General features: G+C 47.8%; 2 protein-coding genes across 3 annotated transcripts in view; both read left to right on the top strand.

Annotated features, from left to right (window-relative positions):
• The window catches only part of LOC119167072 (serine palmitoyltransferase 2-like), a 28,403-nt gene extending 16,668 nt beyond the window's left edge, over window positions 1-11,735 (top strand). For both annotated transcript variants that reach the window (XM_075867105.1, XM_075867106.1), the window contains exons 7-10: window positions 4,678-4,897; window positions 9,041-9,303; window positions 10,214-10,343; window positions 10,917-11,735. In XM_075867105.1, coding sequence (XP_075723220.1) covers window positions 4,678-4,897; window positions 9,041-9,303; window positions 10,214-10,343; window positions 10,917-11,003 — 700 coding nt within the window. In that variant the 3' untranslated portion in view covers window positions 11,004-11,735. The remainder of the gene's footprint in view (window positions 1-4,677; window positions 4,898-9,040; window positions 9,304-10,213; window positions 10,344-10,916) is intronic.
• A 499-nt stretch (window positions 11,736-12,234) lies between these two features.
• Window positions 12,235-20,936, top strand: LOC119167073 (poly(A) binding protein). Its single transcript, XM_037418492.2, has 4 exons — window positions 12,235-12,824; window positions 14,524-16,022; window positions 17,261-17,554; window positions 20,488-20,936. The coding sequence occupies exons 1-4, from the start codon at window positions 12,632-12,634 to the stop codon at window positions 20,554-20,556; spliced, it is 2,055 nt and encodes a 684-aa protein (XP_037274389.1). The 5' UTR covers window positions 12,235-12,631; the 3' UTR covers window positions 20,557-20,936.
• Window positions 20,937-24,798: the final 3,862 nt, after the last annotated feature.

The raw sequence follows: 24,798 nt of genomic DNA, 5'->3' as shown, positions 1-24,798 counted from the left end.
GTGGCCGAATAGTTTGTCTCTGCTTTTGTTAGAGTCCGACTGGCATAAGCTATCACTTTTTCTTCACCTTTCTGCCACTGTATTAGAACGCATCCAAGGCCGATGTTACTGGCATCTGTGTGTATTTCCGTGTCGGCTGTCTCATCAAAGTGAGAAAGAATCGGGGGGTTTTCTAACCTCTTTCTCAATTCGTTGAAGGCGCTTTGTTGCTCGTTTTGCCACTGGAAAGGCACATCTTCTTTCGTAAGTCTCGTTAAGGGTTCTGCGATCTTTGAAAAATTTCTCACAAATCGTCTATAGTACGCACATAGACCTAGAAATCTCCGTACTGACTTTTTGTCTGTTGGCACCGGAAACCTTGCGACGGCGGTCGTCTTATCAGGATCAGGGCGAACACCTTGGGCGCTGACGACATGCCCAAGAAAACGAAGCTCTTCGAAACCTAATCGGCACTTCTCTGGCTTGATTGTCAAATCTGCCGAACGGATTGCCTCTAACACTGACCGAAGGCGCTTGATGTGCTCCTCAAATGTAGCCGCGAAGATGACCACGTCGTCTAGGTACACTAGGCAACACTGCCACTTCAATCCGGAAAGCACAGTGTCCATCATGCGTTGGAACGTTGCCGGCGCACAACAGAGACCAAACGGGAGAGCCTTAAATTCGTAAAGTCCGTCCGGGGTAACAAAAGCAGTCTTTTCGCGATCACGTTCATCAACCTCGATTTGCCAGTATCCACTTTTCAGATCTAGTGATGAGAAGAACTTGGCACACCGAAGTCGATCTAACGTGTCGTCGATGCGTGGAAGGGGATATACATCCCGTTTAGTCACAGCATTCAGTTTCCTGTAGTCGACACAAAACCGTAGCGTGTTATCCTTCTTCTTGACAAGCACCACGGGAGATGACCACGGGCTGTTAGAAGGCTGGATAACATCATCTTCAAGCATTTCTCGTACCTGCTTCTTGATGACTTCCCTTTCCTTAGGGGAAACACGATACGGGTGCCGGCATACCGGCCTGGTTGTCTCGTCCGTTATGATCCTGTGTTTTGTAATGCTCGTGCGCCGTACCTTTGAACTGTTGGAGAAACAGCTGCCAAATTCCCGCACGAGGTCGTATAGCTGTTGACGTTGAATCTCTGAAAGATTAGGATTTACGTATATTGTGTCGCAGGCATCAGATGGAAGTTTCACATTCGGTGACGTCGTTTCAAGACTGCATATTTCTGTCACTTCACAGAACTCATGAAGAAACGCTATTGCCGTCCCTTTTGCGATGTGCTGGAATTCGTTACCGAAATTCGTCAAGAGGATGTCTGTGCACCCGTTTCGCAGCTGGATAATCCCTCGTGCCACACAAACGCCTCTTTTCAAGAAAACATCCACGTTGCTCTCCGCCACACCCTCGTAGTCGCTGAATGCATCATTATGCACGAGAACCATTATACTGCTCCGTGGCGGTACAGTCACATCATCGTCGACGACGCGCAGTGGAGTGGTACATCGTTCATCTGATCGTGCTACCTTTAAAGCTTGCTCCGTCGAAAAGGACACGCTCGACCTCTGTAAATTGATAATCGCACCATTAGCTTGTAGGAAATCCATTCCCAGTATCACTTCCCTCGAGCACACAGGTAGGACGACAAAGTCACCGACGTAAGTGAAGCCCCGTATCATGACCCTTGCGGTACATCGGCCGGAAGGGGTTATGAGGTGACCACCTGCAGTACGTACTTGAGGTCCACCCCATTCGGTCAGAACTTTCTTGAGTCGCTTCGCTAATTCGTAACTTATCACAGAATAATCCGCACCAGTATCGATCAAAGCATTGAGCTCTAGTCCGTCAATCACCAACGGCAAGTCTGAAGTAATCTTCTCTGTACTGCACTCCTTTACCTGGAAACAGTCGTCGTTATCAGGCTCGTACCGCAGTGGAGGATCTTCATATCCCAAGTCGCCAGCGGCCTCGCCTCCACAGGTCGCCCTCTTCAGTTTCCCGGATTTGGGCTAGGCGAACGCTGCCTAGACGTGCTTGGGAAGGGACGTGGGCTAGACGAGCGGTAGCGCATAGGGGATGGTGAGCGTGGTTGATGACGACGAGGCGGGTCAAATTCCCGACGTGAGCATAGGTATTCTTCAATCTCGGAAGGTCTTTCGCCGTTTCGCGGACACGGTGCATTGATGGCGAATCCCCTAAGACCAGCTTGACGATATCGGCAGAATCGGTACAGGTGGCCAGCCTCTCCACAGTGGAAACACAAGGGCCTACGTGTGGCATCTCGCCACACATCGCTCTTCCGTGGCATCATCTCTCTCGCACGAGGTGGAGTGCGTGTTGCCTCTACGATTTCAGGCGGGCTGCGCATTGTCTGCACATAAGTACTTGGTGTCTCGATCGGCGAACAGTGCGGAGTAGGTCGCCTGAGCACCTCGGAGTACGTTACCGCCCGTCGTGTCGCTGGCACATCACTCCGCGGCTCCCGCATGGCCTGTCGAATTTCATCTCGGACAACTTCAGCAAGAGACAGCTCGGGGGTGACATCAGGTGACTGCAGTTTCCTTAATTCTTCCCTGACAACAGACCGGACGAGCTCGCGCAATGTGTCAAGATTATCCACGACGCCTGCTGAGTAGACTCCTGCGGATGCACCGGCTACGTCGCGGTTGTACTGTCGGGCTCTCTGCTGAAGCGTCGTTTCGATGGTTGTTGCTTCCGACCGAAACTCAGCAACAGTACGGGGCGGATTGCGGATGAGTCCCGCGAACAATTCTTGCTTTACCCCGTGCATGAGGTGGCGCACCTTCTTGTCTTCCGTCATGCCAGGATCAGCTCGCTTGAAAAGGCGGGACATGTCTTCGATGTACATCGCGACAGTTTCGTTCGTTCGTTGAATCCGTGTGCGGAGAGCTGCTTCCGCCCTTTCCCGGCGATCACTGTTGGCGAACGTACTCAGTAGCTGCCGCCGAAACTCTTGCCACGACGTCAGAGATGCCTCGTGGTTTTCGTACCACACTCGTGCAGAGTCTTCCAACGCAATGTAGACGTTACGCAGCTTGCCTTCCTCGTTCCACTGATTTAGATTTCCCACTCTCTCGAAATGCTCTAACCAGTCTTCGGCGTCCTCGTATGGGTCACCATGAAACACCTTTGGAATGACCGGTTGGCTTACGATGAGTTGTGCCGGCGTAACTTGGCTCGTCATGGTGGTGGCGGCGCTTGTCTCCGTCACCGATGCCCTTGATACAGAAGGGAGTGGCCCAAATTCTGGCAACTCTCCTCGGATACGGCGGCTGACTCGTTGGTGCACCGGTGTAAGCTCCACTGGTTGCGGCTGGTCAGTGCTTGGACTTCGCTCTTGCGTGGGGCTCGGAATCATGTACCCAGGCTCCTCCACCAGAAAATGTAACGGATATAACAACCTCACAACCGGGACGTCCTATTTACAAGGTTTAATAAGGGCGAACTTGTGCCCAAAGCCAAAAGAACTACACAGTAGCTGGGAGAAAGCAGCGAACGCTCGTCGTCCTCTTCTTCTCCTCTTTTCTTTGCCGCTGCTCGGTAGCAGCTCGTGCACAGGCTGGGCCGGCTCGTGCCTTCCGGCGGGCTTCATGAGTCGTAGCGATGCCGTCAGCGTTCCTCTTTTAACAACGTCTGCGTTGTACTGCGCCTTAGCAATTCCTCGTGGCAATATACTAGACTAAGTACAGAAATATCCTGTGAAGAGACGTGTGCTGAGAGTAAGCTTTCGAAAAACACATTCTGCAACGCCTCTCTCTTTCAGTCTTGTGGAGGTTTTAATACTCCTTGTGCGTCTGAGGATCAGGGGTTCAAGTTTCTCTACAGTTCAGTGGCCGAGTGTTGGGATACTTTACACATTGGAAGGTTTTATGTTCGAGGGCCTGCACTCTTTAGAGGTCAAGGGCTGAAATTCATAAATGTGTCTACAGGTTTTTTGCGAAATCTCATAGTTCGAATAGGTAGAAATGCGGTCCACTTTCTTGCTTCCTGTGTTGTATTTTCGCACTGTTCAGTTGCCTACAAAGTCATATAGTATACTTGCCCAGCTTTCCATGTTGTAAATCGGGTTTACATTGTGAGTGGTGCTAGATAGTAAGTTTAGCGAGATAGTTGAAGTACATTTGTACAATCGGCGTCAAAGGAAACCCGAACAGCGGTAAGCCTTTGAAATAGTGTAGTGCGTGCCGTCCAGTTATCAGCGTCGACAGGCACACGCATCCTGTTCGGCAACTTTGCTCATATATGCGTGCCTGCTCGTAGTGATAAGTGGACGGCGCGCACTATACCATCGCGAAGCCTTGCCGCTGTTCGGGTTTCATTTGACGCTGATAGTACACACACTCAGATCAACCAACACATGAGGTGGTTGAAGCATTGTACTATATTGTAAGGACACCTGAAGATTGTGTTAGTCAACCCTAGCTGGCACTGTCTGACAAAGAAATGGCATATCTAGGCTTCAATTTTATTGTTGTCACTAATACGGTCCTATTTACTCAGTTTTGCCTGTCACAGCATAGCATAGTGAGTTTAGCAAATGTCCTGTGCACTCCTTTGCTCGTCCTTCGTTTGGTTACACAGTGTTTCATCAAAAATTAATCTGAGTGGTGTACAGTCTGTGTTTAACTTCATGCTCTTGTCTTCACTTCATTGCAGCATGGAAGGCTCCATAGTGATGTTGCCTGAGATTATAGCCCTGAAGAAGAAGTACCGGGCGTACGTCTACCTGGACGAGGCACACAGCGTGGGTGCCTTGGGGCCGAAGGGGCGGGGGGTGGTAGACTACTTCGGCCTTGACCCACGGGACGTTGACCTGCTCATGGGCACCTTCACCAAAAGCTTCGGTGCCGCGGGTGGCTACATCGCGGGGTCGAAGGTTAGTCGCACAGTGGTGCCATGAACTGCTATGACGTCTCTTAAAGGATCCCTCAATGCTTTGCTGAGTAATTCTAGGATGACCCCATCATGGGGCTTTATTTTCTCACGAATCCCTTTCTACAGTATGCTTTTAAATGTGCTGGGTATAAGCACAGGTATGACATGCTCCGAGCATTATATTTTACTCTAACGAGTGCACTGGACGCTATTTGGCGAAATATAGAAGGGTGGGGCCCCTGCTATGTTATGTGGCCGCCTATCGTGGCCTTGAGCATTTCTGCTTGTTCTGTTTCAACTTGTTGGGTGCTACAGCAGGATAAAACATAAGAGGACTTACCCAGTTGATCAAAGCGCAGTTGCTGATGCCTCCGCGACTAAAAAAATTGTCACCAGCCAGTCCGGCTCATGATTTCAGGGCTGAGCGTGTGCCCACTGGTACAGGTACCTTATGGTGGCCGTGGTACCCACGTGACGGATGAGAAGTTGTTAGTCTCGTAGAGTTTTATACAATACAGTCGATCCCCTTGAATTTTTTGTGCAGAAGTATGACTTGTGCTCCTGTATTCCCATATATCGAACTCCTGCACAGTGGGACATCCGCTATATCGAACGCCGCGTCATTCCAAAGTCCGGAAGGTGAATTTTTTCTTGCAAATATTCGTCGATTTTTGGCCGCGCTCTAACAACTTCCGATCCCTCTTAACGCACGGGCATAGTGTTTTTCAAAAAGGCCAATTGCCGAATGTACCAAAATTAGAATGCAAACCGTCTCAGTGATCTCGTTGCAATGTTCGCATGTCCTTGTTTGTTAGCGCACAATGGCATGCGAGCCTGAAAAGCATGGCCTTTGAGATGTGCAACCCTGTGATGTATTTTTAGTGTTTAAAATGCATGTCTCGGAGGCTACGCTTTTTCTAGCTTTTTGCACAAATGCAGGTGAAAGCAGCGCCTGCTAGCTACAAAACCACAAGTGACATCGATATCGTCAACATGGCGACACTGGGGGCTCGGCGTGGTCTTTTGAGTCTTGTCGACTTGTGTACTTCTAGCCTCGTTCGTTATAAATCCTCATTCGGGAAGTGTGGCAGTTTGGGCTAGGAGGTATGACATGACGAAAGTTATAGCGCGAGAACAGAACGACGACAAAAAGACTTCTTGTCTCTTCGTCGTCATTCTGTTCTCGCGCTATAACTATCGTCATCACATTCGGGAGTTGAACAAAATGTTGACCCGCACGTAGCGATGAAAAATATGACTGGCGCTTAGACCAACGTCAAGTAAAGCACCGTCGTAAACTTTCCTTGCGGGCCAGGCGACTACTTCGCGTGCGTCATGACCACTGACGACGTACGATGCCTCGGTGAATTCTGCGGCTTATCATCGTTTCGTGGCACCATCTGAGACAGTGAACAACTTCGTTGGTGCTGATGACGATCTAGATGACTCTGACTGCATCGGTGCTGATATCGTGGCTGCCATTGCCAACCTTTTGCCGCATAACCAACCTTTTGCCACACTTTAAAGCTTGCATCGGCATTCTGCGTACATCAGTGCTGTTGTGGCCAAAGGAGCTTAATTCGCTTATTTGAAGAACTTTAGTGATATTGAGGATGACTGGGACTTGACAACAGTGTACTAGAAGAGGGCAGTGGAGTGAACGAGGCGGCCGCGTCACATCTCGGCTGATTCTCCGGCAGGTGACAGTAGCGGCGACGCTGTTGTCCCATGGTACTGAAGATCTCGACAGCGTCTGCATTGGGAGAGCGCGCGGCAACGCCTGCGAAAGTGTCTAATTGCCCATTTCCAGTGCCTTTAATGCGTTTCTGAGCCCTTATCAATGGAAGGACCTGCTACACGCCATGGTGCACGAGTAATATGCAGGCACGCCGAAATTGCGGGGATACATTCACTGTTTCAAGAGGCTGCCGACCCACACACACAAAAGAAAAGTCAATAGAAATTTGCACGTTTCCGCCTAGGTTCTCACTCAAGCAGCGCTTTAAGCTGCGTTACATCATAAGTGGCTACTGGTGAACTACAAAGAGCAGAAGCATCAAAGCCATGATTAAATCATACACTCGTTTTGTCGGCAATCTCTACGATATCTGGAGCACAGTGTTCTTCATATGAGCCTACATGCACTCAATTGTTTCACGAGAAACCCGAGTATAAGCAACGTTGTTACAACATTTATATCGGTGACGACCCAGTTATATCATGCCGGTTTTGCGGAAGATAATAATTATTGCTTTCTGAAAGGCTTAATACATATTGAGCATATTAAAAACAACACACAAACATATTAAAAAAGTGCCAATTGTATATATATAGCCCATCTGTTAATCTGCGTAAATTAATTGTAACCAGTTCTCATTTTGTATCGAGTTGTATCATTTTGTATTGTGTTGCTTTCCAAATATCTTATGGGCGTAACGCCATTAGAAGCTGGCAAATTTATGACGATGTTTTGTATTTTAGGTGTAGTTTTATTATTAAGTGTCAAAAGTGTTGGCAATGGTGCATCTTGTTTTGAGAAATTTAACTTGTATATGTACACAGTAAACACACGCACGTGCACACACACACACACACACACATCACCACCCCATTACCAATATCCGTGCAATGCCCCTTAGCACAGCTTCTACATTTAGGCGGTGCATTTCTCGTCCAACTACGTTAAACTTGAACTAGTTTTAAGACGTCATACTGTCTAAAAGGTGAAATTTGCAGTGCGCATTTGTACAAAGACACGCTATAGTCAGCTTCGCCAACTGGAAACCTTCGGCGCGAGTCTAGCACTCAGAATTTTTTTTTTGAGGGGGGGGGGGGGTTGCAGCAGGACAGCTAACTTTGGCAATTGGTGGTCGTTGTGAATGCTTGTAAATATTTTAGTATACCCTAAAAAGTTAAATGACGAAAAAAATTTGCGGTGTAGGGGGTCCAGGTTTCCTTCCTCTCCCCTCTCTACTAATGGCCTCCTGGTTCTGCTTGTGTTTGAAATGGCATTTTTTTTAATCTCGCATCTTTATGAGCACAGCTAACTCCCAATAAATCGGCTCAGTTATTCTGTATATTGTAGGCACCTAACCAACAAAGAAAGAGTCAAGACAGAAGAAATCAGTATAAGACACGCCCTTTTTGAATTATTTTCGCTCTCTTACAAGGGCTTTTATGGAGCTCAAATTCAGTAGATTGGCGTGTCATACTTCAAGAGCTATGGCATCGTGTGCGAGACATGAATGGTGGGTGAGTACGAAGAAATCTGCATTGAGAAAGCGCGACGGAGGAGCCGAAGCACATAGCATTTTCTGCAGGCGGCTCTTTCAGTACTATTCGACTGCAGCGCTGCCGTTTACGGGCAATGCGAAATGGATCAGGCGGCGGGGCGCGGTCATGCCACTCAACACTTCTAGTACACTCTAACTTGACGGTGCGCAAGAAACAAGACAAGTTTACGGACTATTTTCATGCGAAATAAAATGCGGTAACTTGCAGTTCACGTCTTTTTCTTAATTATACCGTGAGCGAATTGTAATGTTAGCACTTGTAACGATTTCCAAGGCCTGAAATGCTTTTGTTCCTTAAATACGCACATTTTGTAATTTGAATTATCGATATATCAAACTATTTTACATTCCCCTTTGAGTACGATATATCCGGGATTGACTGTATTTACTAGAGGGGAACTCTGTTGCTGTCATCATTCAGCCACCTCAAGGAATTATGGGTAGTCTGTTATTTTTGCGCGGTACTTTGAAAGCACTTGTAGCTTCGTTTCTTGCCGTGTTTTGACGTTTGTTTTGAGAAAAAGAATGGCTTTTGGGAACTTTGTCAGCTGTTTAAAAGCCCCCAGCCCGAAAGGGTCAAGGGAGTGAGGTCGAACTGCTGAACTTTTGCTGAACTTCATCCTGCGACAAGCTGAAAGAATGGAGCTTAGGCGAATTCGCTTGCTACCTGTCCTTCCCATGCTGGCTGTAGTGCCATGCGTTGCAGCTCCTGTAAACACTAGTGCCAGATTTCCCTTTAATGTACTAGTGTGAAACTCTACGGTTAGTCTAGCTTCATTCCTTTGTCTCCCATTTCTGTGCTGATAATCTTCCAGCTGGTTATTGATCTTCAGTTACGCATGCCGTTGCAGGCAGTCATAGATCACCTGCGAGCGCAGTCTCACAGCTTCTGCTACGCGGCCAGCATGACGGCTCCGGTGGCGCAGCAGATCATCTCCACCTGCCGCGTCATCATGGGAGAGATGGGGGACGGCGAGGGGCAGCGGCGCATCGAGCGGCTGGCACGAAACACGCACTACTTCAGGCGCCGTCTGCAGCAGATGGGCTTCATCATCTACGGCAACGAGGACTCTCCCGTCGTGCCGCTCATGCTCTACTTGCCTTCCAAAATTGCGTGAGTCTCTTGCATGTGTGCCTTTTTTTTTTTTAATTGCGCAGGGCTTGCAATTCAGGAGTGCTCCATCCTGAGCATACTTTATTTCCTCATGTATAAGCTTCGCATAAAATGCTGGAAATTCAGAGCTTCAGATGGAGTGCAAAATAGTTGAAGTGCCATCGAGCAAGAGCTCGTTTTCTTAATTCTACACAGCCTAATAAATTGAACAGAAAGTGAAGCCAAGGAGAGTATATGGGAAATTATTTCTGAAATTATTATTGAAGCATGAGCTTTGGTGTGTCGTGCGACTTCACGGCAATAGAATGAAGGTCACCCGGTCGATACTGACTCAAAGTGAAGACAGTGGATTGACGCTAGGGACCGAATTTCGGTGACAAAATTTTTGCTATCTTCAAGCGTAGTTATTGAGGTCATTTCAATCAAAGCATATATAATAAGATTGTGCAGCTGGGATGTGTAAGTGATATGCGGGCATCTTCTTTTGAAAATTTTTCTGCGGTTCGTAGTTGGGGTTGCGGGCCATGTGCAGGGGCAGGTTATATGACAGGAAACACAGTAAGTGGCTTCGATAAATGGTAGCGCATTGCACGCGCAGTGTGGAGGTTGTGGGCTCGGCCCTCAATGGCGGCAGGGTGTTTTGCCACCTAGTTTTGTTCTCTTTTATCTCGGATTCATTGCACCTTGAATAAAAGTTACAAGGAGTGTGCATTGTGCTTGTACATTGTCTTCGTTCGTTCACCTGTTGGCTTTGTGTGATTGCACCGCTCATGCTGCCTCTAGGGCGCGCGTCAGTTGTTGAGGACTCGGATCAGTCTTCTTAACTGCATTTGCCAGTTTTGGTGTGATGAGAGTTGTACTTCTTCACATCCTTTTTTTTCTCTTCCGCCTTTTTTTACTTTCTTTACAGGGGCCTCGTGCGTTACCTCATGAAGCGGGGTGTTGCCACCGTCGGAGTCGGCTTCCCTGCGACTCCGCTTCTGGAAGCGCGAGCTCGCTTTTGCATGTCGGCGTCACACACAAAGGAAATGTTGGACCAGGTGAGGCTGCCTTACGGTGCGACTCGGGAGTAGTGCCGTCAACCTCGTAGCCACAGATGGCCTAATGGGCAGGTAGAAAAGTTGTTTAGAGCCTACACCTCGTCTAAGGATACTGCCCGAGAGAGAGAGAATTAATGGTAGAGAAGCAAAGACAAAAATGTTAACCGTTTTAGGAAAGCTGGTGTGCTACCGGACACGCGGGAAGATTGAAAGAACTCTCTCAAGAAGGCCATAATAAGGCCACCCACCTTGGTGACTAATCAGATACGCATAGTGTAAGCAGGAAAAACTCTGCTCGAGCATATAGAAAAATCTTGGCAAGAGGGCAAGAAATGGATTTTATTTTCAGAAATAGAAACAGCAGGGCACAAACGTGTTAAAAAAATAGTGTGAGTGTTCATAGCCAAGTGAGATCAACTTGTACCGTATCACAGAGGCCGTGTGTGTTCATTCCACCCACCGCTTGCCGACTGCTCCATTTATTTTTATAATTAGGTAGTGAATGTATTAGTTGTGAAGGTAGTGACCATTAGTGGTGGCAGAAGCTCTAAGAGCTGCGTAATTCTCTTTCAGGCCCTGAGTGTTATTGACAAGGCAGGTGACTACCTCTACCTGAAGCTGTCCAGAACGAAGAGAAGCACCGAAGAAATAGTCTACTAATCACCGACTGCACACATATAGCTAGGTGGCTGCCGTCAGACCATGCAGCAAAATCAGCGTGACAGCGCCGGGATGTGCAACAATTTCTCACCATGCATGTCTGAAGTTTCCCCACGAAAATCGTGCTGCAAGTGGTGTCAAGGTGCTGCGGTTAAAAGAAAAAAAGAAACTGGGTCCAGTGTTGTTTAGGAAACTTTTCATCAACCTCTCTGACCTGCTATTTCCAGTTAAGCGCGAGACCAAAAAGGAGAAGGAAAAAAAAAACAAAAAGAACTGTGCCTCGGCCTCATTTTATTTTATTTTTTGTACTGTGTTCACCTTGGGGCTTCACATTGTTTCAATTGTATGGGGCAAGTCTTCTCTGCATATTCAGTATGACGCTGATCAAAATGTTGGGTGTGTGTTTATATAAGTGTTCTCTGTATGTTATGTTGCGTGAGCATTTTTTTTTCTTCCGAGATGGTGATTGATAAAAAAAAAAAGAAAAAGCCTGTTTGCATCGAGGCATCGCACGCGAATGATTCAATAATGTTTGGCGACGAAAATGCTTGTGTGCGAAAGTCCTGCACAGATTAATCTTGCTTCTGTAGAAATCGGCACTGCGATTTCTATTTTTCAATAAATGCACGACCGTAGTATGGGACAAGCTCCGTTACAGTGCACGTAAGACGACAAAAGTGAAACTGATATAGATTGTTTCTGAGCCATAATAAAACGATCGTACTATTTTTATGAATTCCTTATGCGTACAATGGGGAAACTGAGGGGTCATTAGTATGCAGCTTGCACATTCGTCGTGCACCAAGGTCTCGTATGGACCGGTCGCACGACGAGAAAAAAGAAAAGGTTCTCAGTCAATATCACTGGCGATCGGAGCGCCGCAAAACTTGTGTCGTCGATCATGCATTTAACATGACGTCATAGCGCCTTTTTGCTCTTCCGCGCGCTTGCAATATAGTGCGTTTAGTAAAACGGTCTGCGAAAACCTGCTTCTAGAAAACACACAATCAACGACTATACCAACAATTGGTGATTAAGTGGCAGTGCTTGTACGCTTGACGTGGTTTGATATATAGCAGCGTAATGAAATCGCAAATTTAAAAGTAGTGCAGCGGAGAGATACAACACAACATTGTATGCTTCCGCGCACGCTGTAGTGCGATCAGTAAATGGCCAATACTCGAGACTACGTCCTCGGATAGCGAACGACGATTGCTCTGACGGTCGACGATTATGCAGCTGCGCTTGCGTGTTCTACGTAGTTCAGCCATTACCTGCGTAGTTAACATGGAAAGCAAGAGGCCTACAGCGGAGTAATACAACATCACTGTAATATAGAACGAGCGCAGCTGTCGTCCGCCATTTCTTTTCCCACATGACTCAATGGTAGGCCGTTCACGTGGGGGAACTAGTTAAATTCTGCGTACGCTACGGCTAAGCACTAAAAAATACAAAAAAAAATCTATAAAACTTAAAAACGTAAAAAAAAATTGCAAAACTTCGGCAAAACCCTGAACTTGTACTGCGAGTTCAGTCCAAAAAGTTTGTAACTGTCGCTTTGGAGTTAGGGTTAGGCGGATCTCCCCCTTCGATTACGACGAGCTCACCACCACCCTAAACCTGGCAAGATGAACCCCAGCGGCCCCAACTACCCGATGGCTTCTCTCTACGTCGGCGACTTGCACCCGGAGGTCACGGAGGCGATGCTTTTTGAGAAGTTTTCCACGGCGGGTCCCGTGCTTTCGATTAGGGTTTGCAGAGACATGATCACTCGACGATCACTTGGCTACGCATATGTCAACTTCCAGCAGCCCGCCGATGGTGAGTACGCACGTCTTTGTGGTCTCGCAGGCTTCCAAGACACCCGAGTAGGGCTTTACCAGGATGATTAGGTTTAGTGGCGTGTTCGAACGCCTTTGTCTCATCAGTGACCCACATATGGATCAGTGGATGCTGTCAAGTTGGCATGGGCAAGTTTCTTCGCAGCGCTTGCGCTCGCTTGGGTTAACTAAACGTCTCTTTTGAGTCTGCCGTTGAGTTTGGTCTGCTGGTGTAGCATATCGCGTTCGATCACGTTAGTGACGGCACGCTATTTCTTTCCGGGTCGCCTGAACCGAGCATTAATATGGTAGGCGCGGGTGGCCGTCAAACTGTTAGTGAAGCCCTACCAAACGAGCGACTTGAGTCTGCTGCGTGCAGATTGTGTGCTGATGTGTGTGTCCTGTCCAACGTAGGTCTTCGTGTCGCCTCGTTGTCAGAGTTCGTACTAAAGGCCCCCCCCCAAAAGCGCCCAGTTTCACGACGTTTTGTCAACCACACACTTGAGTGTCGTAGCTGTGGGAATTTTAGTGCCAAGATGAAATATTTCGGGTACTCTACATGGGCCCTTTGTCTCAGTTTGCCGCCATAAAAAGTTCCATAAGTGCGGAATAACCACCCACATCCGATAGCGCAACAAGTAATGACGCAGGATGCGCGTAGCAGAGGAACCGAAGAAAAAAAAAAAAAACGGAGTCGTGGTAAAAGCTGCGCTCGAGAAAAATGTCTGGAACTCCCTTATTGCTAAGCAGGGGTTGCAAGTGCGTACACACACCATTAGTTTGCCAAACTGATCCTCCCTTGACGGCCATGTTTGATTAAGATTAAAATGACGCTGATGGTTTGCCAATGAACTATGCTTGATTAGATCAATGTCGTGCTAAAGGTTTACTCGGGAACACACTTTGTTGTTTGTTTACAGTCACTGGTGTCTGCAGACGTTATAACCTTCATGGACATTGGAGGCTACCTTGGGTCATTTGTCTGAGTGGTCAGATTTTACTAATTCGGTTTCACGTGATCCAGGTCGTTCCTGGAAACTGCGTAGCACACAGTTTCTTGGTATCACGACCATGTGTGGCATGCGGTTGCCCTTGGTCTACACTCATGCGTACGTAATCATCTGTGAAATCTTCAGTGAGAATGACAAAATCTCCAGTGGGGCAGTTGCGTCTTGCCTTGATACTGGCTCTCTGGTGCTTTCAAAAAATAAGCATTTAGTATTTGATCATCTTCAATTATCTGCATATAAAAGGCGATAGTTATGCACACAGTAAAATACAATCTTGCATGTTTCACCCAACGAACTGAATTCAGCAGGAAATTAGGCCAAAGAAAGCATAGAGGACAATAATGCTCTGTAACTGAAGTGTTTTTTAATTAGTCACTATGATGCAAATGAAATGCAAGTGGGGGAAAAGTCTCCCTTTCTTTTGGTGGGATATGAATATAGCAAGTTGAGAGCCTACCGGCTGAAAGAGTAATTTTTCACATATCAATTTCATTTCAATTTGCATCGTGGTACAACATGACACTTAAAGCCAACAATTGAGGCTCTCTGTGCTTTTCTTTGCATAATTGTCTGTTGTATTTATTTGGTTTTGTCTGACAAGAAATAATTCACTTGAAAGGAGTAGCCTTTTTTTGTTCATTTACAGATGTGACATCATTCTAAACATAATTTACGTACATTTGATTACAGCGGAGCGTGCCCTGGACACAATGAACTTCGACCCTATCAAAAGCAAGCCGATCCGTATCATGTGGTCACAGCGAGATCCATCGCTGCGAAAGTCCGGGGTCGGAAATGTCTTCATCAAGAACCTCGACAAGACTATTGACAACAAGGCCATGTACGACACCTTCTCAGCCTTTGGGAACATCCTGTCTTGTCGCGTGGCCACAGACGAAGAGGCATCCTCAAAGGGATATGGTTTTGTCCATTTCGAGACTGAAGAAGCAGCCAACAAGGCCATCAGCAAAGTGAATGGCATGCTGCTGAACAACAAGAAGGTCTATGTGGGCAAGTTCATCCCCCGCAAGGAGCGCGAGAAGATGCTTGGCGACAAGGCCCGATGCTTCACCAACGTCTACATCAAGAACTTTGGTGACGAGCTCGACGACGAGAAGCTCATGGTCATCTTTGAGAAGTTTGGCAAGATCACTAGCGCCAAGGTGATGACCGATGAGAGCGGCAAAAACCGGGGCTTTGGATTCGTCTCGTTCGAGGATCCCGAGAGTGCTGAGCGCGCCGTGGAGGAGCTCAACGGTAAGGAGATGGGTGGCCGGGTGCTGTACGTGGGGCGTGCCCAGAAGAAGGCCGAGCGCCAGTCCGAGCTAAAGCGCCACTTCGAACAGCTGAAGCAAGAGCGCCTGAACCGCTACCAGGGCGTCAACTTGTACGTCAAAAATTTGGACGATGCCCTAGATGACGAGCGGCTCCGGAAAGAGTTTGCACCTTTCGGCAACATCACCAGCGCCAAGGTGATGACCGATGGCAACGGGCGTTCTAAGGGCTTTGGATTTGTCTGCTTCAGCTCACCGGAAGAGGCGACGAAGGCTGTGACTGAAATGAATGGCCGTATCGTGGTCTCCAAGCCACTTTACGTTGCTCTGGCCCAGCGCAAGGAAGACCGTAAGGCACATCTTGCCTCACAGTACATGCACCGCATTGCCGGCATGCGTATGCAGATGGGACAGATGTTCCCGCCAGGTGGCGCAGGTGCTGCGGGATACTTTGTGCCCACCATGCCCCACCAGACAGCCCAGCGCAGCTACTTCCCGGCCACCTTGGGACCAGCCCAGATGCGTGCCACCCCTCGCTGGACAGGCCAGCAGCAGCAGCTGCGTGGACCCGGGGGACCCCAGGCGGGGGCCGGTGGACCCCAGGGGGGTCAGCCTCAGGGCGGCTTCCCTACCTCGATGCCCTACCAGCGGCAGCCTCGCCCTTCACTGGGGACACAGCCGCAGCGGGGAGCCCTGGGCAGCGCACGGCCAATCACGGGTGGGCAGCAGGCTCCACCTCCTCAGCAGGCCCCACCCCAGCAGGCCCCATCGGCGCCCAGGGTGATGGGCCCCCGTCCTGCGGGTCTTGCTCCACAGACGGCTGGTGGTCCACGCCCGACCTACAAGTACACTCAGACCGTGCGCAACCAACCACAGGTCCAGCAAGTCTCTGCACCCATTGCCGCTTCATTCCAGGTGGGCTAAGTTCATTGTTACAGGGGGTATGCACTTGGCTACCGTCGAGGTTGCCATCTAGAGGTCGGCACGCTCTTCACATGTGCAAGAAACTCCCTACACGTGTTGTGTCTGAGATTCACACAGCAACTTGGTTCTCTAGAGACCTCTGAAACACCTCCTGCTTACCGAAGCACAGATGGCAAGTATGGACGGGCTGTGAAAATGGTGCGGAGACGGTGTTGTCCCCTTGCGGGTCAAGGCTCAGTGCATACCCCGTATATGGTGTATATTGTGTGGTTATTGAGCATCCAGAGGTAGTGCCTGTTTGGGAAAAACTAAGTGCAATTGTCGTGAAGCAATATGCAGATAGTTTCTGCCAACCAATGTCCTCTTGAACATGTCTAATGCTAGCCTGGTGAGAAGCTGCGTCAGTTTGCATCTTGCATGCTTCTTCACGATACTTGGTTGGGGTTAATGTACAGACGGTGCTGTATATGTACAGCATTCATGCTGAAAGGGTTTGCTATCATACAAAGTCAAGGTGTAATTGAAAGCAATGGGATTCACTCTCGCGAACACTTGCACACACAATGATTAAAAACGGTTGAAGGCACTCTGGTATGACTGCATGTTGCATTAATTCTAGTTAAGCTGCCATGATGATTCAAGAACTAATCCAACTCCTTCCCAGATTAAAAACTATTCCAACTGCTTCCTAGGTGTATTCACTTTGTTCACCGGGTAAGAATATGGAGCTCAGCTTGGTAGGATGTAACACAATGACAGAAGACAACACACACTATATATTGTCGTTTGTGTTCAAAGTTTTTTCTCATGTTTGTGTTTTCATGTCCCGTCGTCTAATCACTGCGTAAGCTGCACAAGCAGTATGGCTTCTTAAAAACTACACTTAAAGCTTGATATAATGAAATATCAGTAGTTATAACGGAGTAAATGACACAGTCCTGCAGTATAGTGTTAGCAATACAATTTTTGGATATGATGGACTTATTTCTATGTGAAATGCAACTTTGTTGTAGAGACGCTTGAGTGTAGTTGAATGTTGGGCAAGTTAGTGTTCGGACAATGATATCGTCATAAAGAGTACAACGAAACAGCATAGCAAAAAAAAAAAAAAAAAAAGGCGAACACATACGTGATATTTGTGTTTGCCTCTGTCCGTCTTTTTTCTTTCGGTTGTCCTACTTTTTGTGAAGTGGTGGCTGACTTCGCACCCTGCAATGGCGCGAACGCAGGTGGCCGCCCAGCAGCAGCAGCAACAGCAGGTGGCCGCAGCTGCGGTGGCTGCCCAGCAGGTGTCTCAGACCCAGCAGGCTGCGGTGCACATCCAGGGCCAGGAGCCCCTGACCGCCTCCATGCTGGCTGAGGCCACCCCGCACGACCAGAAGCAGATGCTGGGCGAGCGCCTGTTCCCGCTGATCCACCGCATGTACCCAGACCTGGCCGGCAAGATCACCGGCATGCTGCTCGAGATTGACAACTCTGAGCTGCTGCACATGCTCGAGCACCACGAGTCGCTCAAGGCCAAGGCGAGTACAGCCCTTTCAGTCATGGTGTGCATAGTTTCTTATACACTAGAGGGAGCTCTGGTGCTGGCGTGTATAGGACGCACGGCACTTCAGCAAGCATGGGAATGATGGTTAGTACACGGATTTGCTTTATTTTCGTACTTTTGGCTCTGGTTGGCTTCACATGGCTTGAAGTTTCTTTCTCACAAAACAGTGTCATGTACAAGTCATCTTCTAGAAAAAAAACTGAACCATAAACAAGAATAACATTGTCAGACCCTCAAAAAATGTTTTGGGATTCGGAAAAAAAAAACTGCATAAAAATTCGTCCAGTCATTCTCGTGCTACACTTTTCACGAGCAATGCACAATGGCCAAAACACACTTGTGAGAAAAAGCTTGTCGAAGTTTTCGACAGGCTTTTTTCGATGAACTTTCTTGTTTCTCGTGAGATATTGATAAAAATTGGCACAGACACTAAGAATGACCTCACAGTGCTTCCATAAAAACAAATACTTTACAAAAGACATATTATTTCTTCATTGAACCTCGTGGAGGGGCTGAGCATGATGTCAAAAAAACACTCTTGAGGAAACTGCGTTTAAATGTTTCAACTTTTCTTTAAGTCTCTAAAGCACCTAAAAATTGTGATCTCAGGTTTGTCTTGTGATATTTGACTTCTGGGGCATTTGGTCTCTGACCAGTGTGCCTTGGTTGCCTTTTTTTTCCCTATAACCTCCTTTTCATGATTTACAAAGAACAAGTATGGATTTCAAACCAAGTTCTTTGTATGAAGGAGTAGTGTGATGATTACCCATATTTCTTGTGTTGAAGTTGTAATTAAGTACTTGATTACAATCACTGAACATTTATTTGGAGAGAGGTTTAGTGCATCAGAATTATGGATCACACCATGACGGCCTATGCCTTCTTTCCAAATAACAAAGTTATGGGCAGAAGAATGTTGGCACAGGAATTTTTAGCGGTATAATTAATGACTCGAAACGGGCGTATAAAAATTCATGCCCCTGATTTATACATGCTCATTTGCCACTTTAGCCGTGAAACGCATCATCATACAGCCGGTCGCAGAAACTAATCTACAGCAATTCATCAACCTCGGAACATCCATAGACGTTCGTGGCGATATCAAGCACGGCTCCAAGCACGTCTGAATCGCATCACAAAAGCTTATTGACAGCGCTTCATATGACCGTGGGGTGCGTGGCCGCGTGGACAGTGCAGCCGGCGCATAATGCACTTGCCGGCGGCGTTCGATGACGATGCGCGAAATATGTAGCTGCGATGACAAAAAATCGGCGCGCACTACGCTTGACATCGCATTTTCGGGTGATGCTCGAAACAACTAGGGGGGTGACGAGCTTGACTGTGTGGTCCGCTGCTGATGCGTAAAATGCCCGTACGTGGTTCAAAGGAGCTGGCGAGTGATGCGCTTCATTCCTTGCGAAGAAGCACGTTGCCATGAGTGCGCTAGTGCACCGTTCCTGTCGGCAGTCTTGCTGTCAGTGGAGTTGCTGTCAGTTGCTGTCAGTGAAGACGACTCCCATGACGCGCCACGCTCGTAGACCGCGCGCCTGTTTGTAGTAACCTGATCGCGCATCCGCTTACTGCTCCTAAGTAAAGCATGATTATATCTTAAGTGACCGCGCCGTGAACACATCACGAAGTAGCAATTTTCGAGAGCCATGTCCTCGAGACGCACAAGCAGCAGACGACGATCTGCCGGAGCGAGCAATGGAGAGCCGAGGCAACATGGCGACCACAGCCAATCAAGGGCCTCGAAACGACCTTTAAACTTTTGCTTTTTGTGCGCTTGTTTTTAAAGGGAAGAGCCAGCTGAGGCGGGAAAGTTAAACGCGCAGAAATGCCCTTTCCGATAAGCTCAAGAAGCCGGCTCCGGCCCTGCCATCGCGAAGCCATAATTTTTTGAAGATCTAAGGTTTCTCGAGATTTCCAGAAAAAGTTTCGCTACCTAGGTGGGTGAAATTAATTTTCCGAAGCACTGCTGCAGGTGATATTTAGTTTTTTTCTGTAGTTGTCGTTTCATAATATTAAAAAAAATGTTAAATATTTGACAACTATTTGAAGAACACTCAATTTGCTTTGCATCTGAAATTTCGCCATCTGTACAACTCTTCAAAAAAAACAAAACTAAAAGTACTGAAGGTGGTTTGAAGGTTCTTCAAGATACATCTCTCTATAGACAGGTGTTCACTTATCAGGCTTGGTTTGTCACAGTGGCTTGTTTCATTTTCATGCTGTTGTCTTGTCAAGGCTACATATCAACTGTGGGGTCTCGACATGGCGAGCGAGCACCATGCCTCGCTCTTGGAGTGAACGGACACAAAAGACGCGGTTGGTACAAACCAAACAACATACATTTATTTAACTAATTCAGCACGACGATATCGTCCGCCGATTGATACATCAATTGTAATCCGCCCGCGAAGACATCCTTGCACACAATTTCCATACACTCCAAAACATGAGAAACACACAATAACATACCCAAGGCGGCGTCACCAATGCTTGACTTACCACGTGGGACCCAAGCGCAGTGCTGAGCACCGGGGACCCTCGCTACCGACAACCGTTCACGGCAACCGCCACGCGCAGAAGAGACTCACTCAACTCTCGCCCGCCACCAAGGCCTGCCTTCCGCCAGGGGTCACCGCCGGCGCTACTACTCTACAAACAGTGCTACTCAACGCGAACACAACGCCATCTATCGTGCAGCGGTTGTCATCCCCGAAATACGCCGGTTGTCACTCCCGAAATACGGCTTCTGTGCGAGACACGTGCCACGCGGCACAGACAACTTTACAGGGGGTGTCAGCACCCCCACACAACACAACAGTGGTCTAAACTTGTTAGCCAAGTGAATGCTCTTGCTGTAGCTTCATTCTAATCTGCTGTCCCACTGTTTGTGTGCAGGTGGAAGAAGCCGTTGCAGTGCTGCACGCTCACCAGGCCAAGGAGAACGTGGCCATGAAGAAGGAGTAGTAGTGACCTGACCGCCTAGCTCCCGACTCCATCGTAGACTTCCCCGGGGGTTTGCAGAGTCTATGGGTGATGGGTAGCCCAAGTGGCCTGCTGCGAGGGCTCGGCTGGGACCGCACAGGGCGCACACCTTGTTTTGCATTCGCCCTTTGTGTTTGTTGCGGTGCCCGGCCAGTGTACTTGCGGTGCTCTTGGTTTATCGTCACCCACGTGAACTGGCCCACCAGGAATCAGAGGGAAGGGAGCAGACCAGAAAAAAGAAAAAAAAGAGCAAAACTTCGATACATAAAAAAAGAGAAACACTCCCACTTTTTTCCCTACCCTTCTAATATTGCCTTTTGTGCAATCGTGCATTGCAAATAAAGTTTTTTTTTTTTCTCCTTTTTGAGTTGTCTGTGGGACATGTTTGCAAGTGAGCTCTGAATTCATAAACCTTGCTTCTTACTCTAGTTCTTCGTTACATTAGCATTGAGCGTAATACTTGGAATGAGGCACACTAAATGTGCTAGTAGAACTATGGCAAGAGACTTGGCATGCCGGAGACACAAATTTGGAAGTTGGTGTAAATTGCAGTCGCATGCATGGCATTGCTGGGACGCTGAAGTAAAAGTTGCATGTGTCGTGGTACGTTTTAAGACTATAAACGGTTCTCTTGCAGGCTGTGGTGAGAGTTGTGTGAATGCCTGTACAACCTGTGTCTAGCCAGCACTTGGCATACATAGGCAACCTAATGGCTCCCTTTGTTTTATGGTATGTGTTCCGAGACAGCAGGTAATGCTTTCTGAAGCTGATGGATTTAAACACTTCATGGAGGTAGTAGTACCAGTAATGTGTTTACCACGTCGAGTATGTAAACATCGAAAATACTGGATTAAGACTACAGCAGGAACACCTGAAACCCTTTTTGCAGGTTGTGCTGGTACTGCGGTGCTGTGCGCATAGGTGGTTTTGGCTGATTCATCAGGGTCATCGTCGGCAAATTTCTGAATAGTTCGCCTGCTCGCCATGCCCCGCCGCGGTGGTCTAGTGGCTAAGGTACTCGGCTGCTGACCCGCAGGGCGCGGGTTCGAATCCTGGCTGCGACTGCTGCATTTCCGATGGAGGCGGAAATGTAGGCCAGTGTGCCCAGATTTGGGTGCACGTTAAAGAACCCCAGGTGGTCTAAATTTCCGGAGCCCTCCACTACGGCGTCTCTCATAATCATATAGTGGTTTTGGGACGTTAAACCCCACATATCAATCAATCAATTGCCTGCTCGCTATGGCGCGCACCTACTTTGGGGGATCTAATTAGGCGTGCTTGACTCTTCAGCATCGTAACCCACCAGCAAATAATGGTTCCAAGTTGGTGACGCTCAAGACCGCGATTGCTTGGCTGAACAGAGTGACGTTATACATCTCAAAAGTTGAAGCTGTAAAGCACTTTAGCCGTTCCTCTATCGGGAAAATGCGTCCCTAAGCAACCAATTTTCTACCATAAGCCCTTGCAGCCGCGGCGTGTGGGCGCGCCTACGCAGTTTGTAGCGTTGCGGCACCGGAACGTGAGGTGGTGCGTGAAAACATTGTGGCAACAATTAAGTGTGACAACGTGAAACCGAAAGCGGCCTGATAAAAGACCAAATCAGCGTATAGGTCACGGAGGAAGGAAAAGGTTTTTCCCTTCCTCCGTGGTATAGGTGTTCCATGGTTCCGATTGACATATGTGAAACTGCGGGTAGTCCCCGCTGTGGGTATGTGGCATAAACATTCGTGAGGATCTATGTAGGGGAGAGTCTATTTACACCTCAACAGCTCGGGGTCACGTGACCCAAGTTGCAACGTCACATATGACGTCATTGGTTAAAACGATCGGCTTCAACTGGCTACGTCTTATTGTGACTACGTCTTGTCAAGCGACTCCGAGGTCACGTGATAAAAAAAAATAAGGAAGGCGCGTTTTGTTGTCATCACGGTTCGTGTGCACGAGTTCCAGTTATCATGTGACCGTCATCCACACTTCCACGCTGCGTGCCCTGGATTAAAGAGCTCGACCAAGGAAGCCCGCGTTATCGAAGTCACTCCACTGTGCCGCTCATGAACTTAGTGCTGTCGAGGAGAGTGCCAAGTGTGTTGTGTCACAGGTTGCGTGTAGGGAGCCTACATGAACTGCCGGTCATGTAGGCTCCCTAGTTGTGTGGCGCTACGAAGGCTAGGGCACGCGATAGGAACAGGTATGTTTGCCGGCATTTGCTGCTACCGCTGTTAGCGCCATATGCTCTACATCGAAGGAATTTACTGAAGTCTACAGGTGTACAGCCCGAAGTCCTCCCGATGACCATTCGGTTGAGCTTCGCGTCGTTACACAGATAGCTGATTCTCATTTTCTGAAGAACCAGTGAGCAGTCGACTGTTAAATTTCATGTGCAACCTACAGAGGTCAAGTGGAAATTATAAGGGCTCGTTTTTCTTTGTTAGACACAATATTAACGAGAGCTGGTCGCGTACTGTGAACTGGTCGTGAACTGAAACTTGTCTAGAATGCCGGAATGGCACGCACCAACACTCTCTGGCGCCATGTATATCGATAACTAGTTGACAGCCCTCACTCAAGCATCAAACCTTAGCGGCTTTGCATGCAAGAATTTGGGCTCTTTCTAACCAGTTGTAATCAGAAAATGCCGTCAGCGCAGTCCGGAGCGTGCCTTTTCGGTGTTTTAGACAAATGTGCTCACTAGTGACCTGTACTGTACTACGTTACGTATCCGCACGGCAACACACCTGACTCGCCAGTGAGACGAGCACTCGCTCTGGTCCCTGCTTAGGTGATCTAGTGGTTATGGCGCTCGGCTGGCGATCCGAAGGTCGCGGGACGGAATCCGCGGCGGTAGCATTTTCGATGGAAGCAAATATTTGTTTGAGACCCGTGTGCCGAGATTTAGGTGCATGGTAAAGAACCCCCAGGTGGTCGAAATTACCGCAGCCCTCCACTACGACGTCCCTAATAATCTTATCTGCTCTTGGGGCTTTAAACCCAAACAAATATTACTCTTTGGTGGAGTGGCGAGGCGGTATGAAGAGGTGCAAAAGAGAACAGGGTACCGTGGCGCAATGTAGCAAACTAAGGGAAGAAGCAGGAGACCGTAAGTGAATTTGGCCCGCATCCTAGCGTCTTTTTTTTTCTTTATAGTGTAGTCTACGTACATTGCATCATAGTTCACTGATTGATGTGCACAATCTTGTACTACTTGCCGCACTTGAACAACTGCAATATTCTATGAACTTGACAACGCACATGAATAGTTGCAGTACACAGTGTCAGTTCAGGAAGCACTACTTTCTTGTACGTCAGTGCTCGTATCGTACCATATGTAGTTCCTGAGCCACAATATTGGCATGAGGCTGCAAAGCTATAGCTTCTTTAATGACAACATGCACGAGGAGGTATAGTGCTTACGAGTAAATACTTGGCAGGCATTACCTTGGAATTCAAGGCGACTTTAGGGGTATGTTTTTACTTGCAGTTTGTCACATTGTTTCTGAACCTGTATCTTGAAGCTTGAGTTCGGTATGGCATGACTGGGCACTTACTGTAGTTCCCGCTCAATTGAAATGCTCAAAGCAGACGTGTGTTTTACATTATCATCTATAAACTAACTTATATGTAATTAAATATTAGCAAACTTTAAACTGAAATAAAGGTGCATAGAGGACAGAACACAAGTAGAAGTAGACATGACAAGTGCAATCCTGTCTACTCCTTCTTGTGTTCTATCCCCTGCATGGCTTTATTTCGGTACCAACTAGCCCCTCAACTGAACTATGTTGATTGTTTCCAAGTGAAGAAAAGTACTAAAATAAGAACTGCCAGATATCTAATGTAATGCATTATGTTCAAGTCTCGTAACACTCTGCCACCTGTTATACAATACCATAGTTTATAATGAGTTCTGACATGACACTTATGCACTGTACACTTTAACACACTTCGGTCAGACCCCGCTGCTCAAACAACAGCGTCTTGGCAGACTCACACGCTTCAACTTCAGGCTTGGCCCTGCAATGCTTGAAAGGTCTTGAAGTGGTACATTTCAAATTTTCGTTGACCAGTCGACCTGTGTGGGGTGTGTTGTGATGTTCAGGATGACTGACAGATTCATTGAGAATACAGAGATATGTGATATAAGGAACAAGCAACCGTTTAATTAGAAAGAGGGCAATGGCAAGAGACACACAGTTAACTAAGAGGAAACAAAAATATGTGCAATGA

This window comes from Rhipicephalus microplus, chromosome 6 (assembly GCF_043290135.1).
Source record: "Rhipicephalus microplus isolate Deutch F79 chromosome 6, USDA_Rmic, whole genome shotgun sequence".
In the NCBI taxonomy this organism is placed as follows: Eukaryota; Metazoa; Arthropoda; class Arachnida; order Ixodida; family Ixodidae; genus Rhipicephalus; species Rhipicephalus microplus.
This window is presented reverse-complemented; position numbering and strand designations above follow the sequence as displayed.

Excerpts from the sequence above, each read along its gene's own strand:
- LOC119167073 (XM_037418492.2), top strand. The coding sequence starts at position 12,632 with ATGAACCCCAGCGGCCCCAACTACCCGATGGCTTCTCTCTACGTCGGC. Across the intron at positions 12,825-14,523 it reads CTTCCAGCAGCCCGCCGATG|CGGAGCGTGCCCTGGACACA; the intron begins GTGAGTACGCAC and ends ATTTGATTACAG. Across the intron at positions 17,555-20,487 it reads ACGAGTCGCTCAAGGCCAAG|GTGGAAGAAGCCGTTGCAGT; the intron begins GCGAGTACAGCC and ends GTTTGTGTGCAG.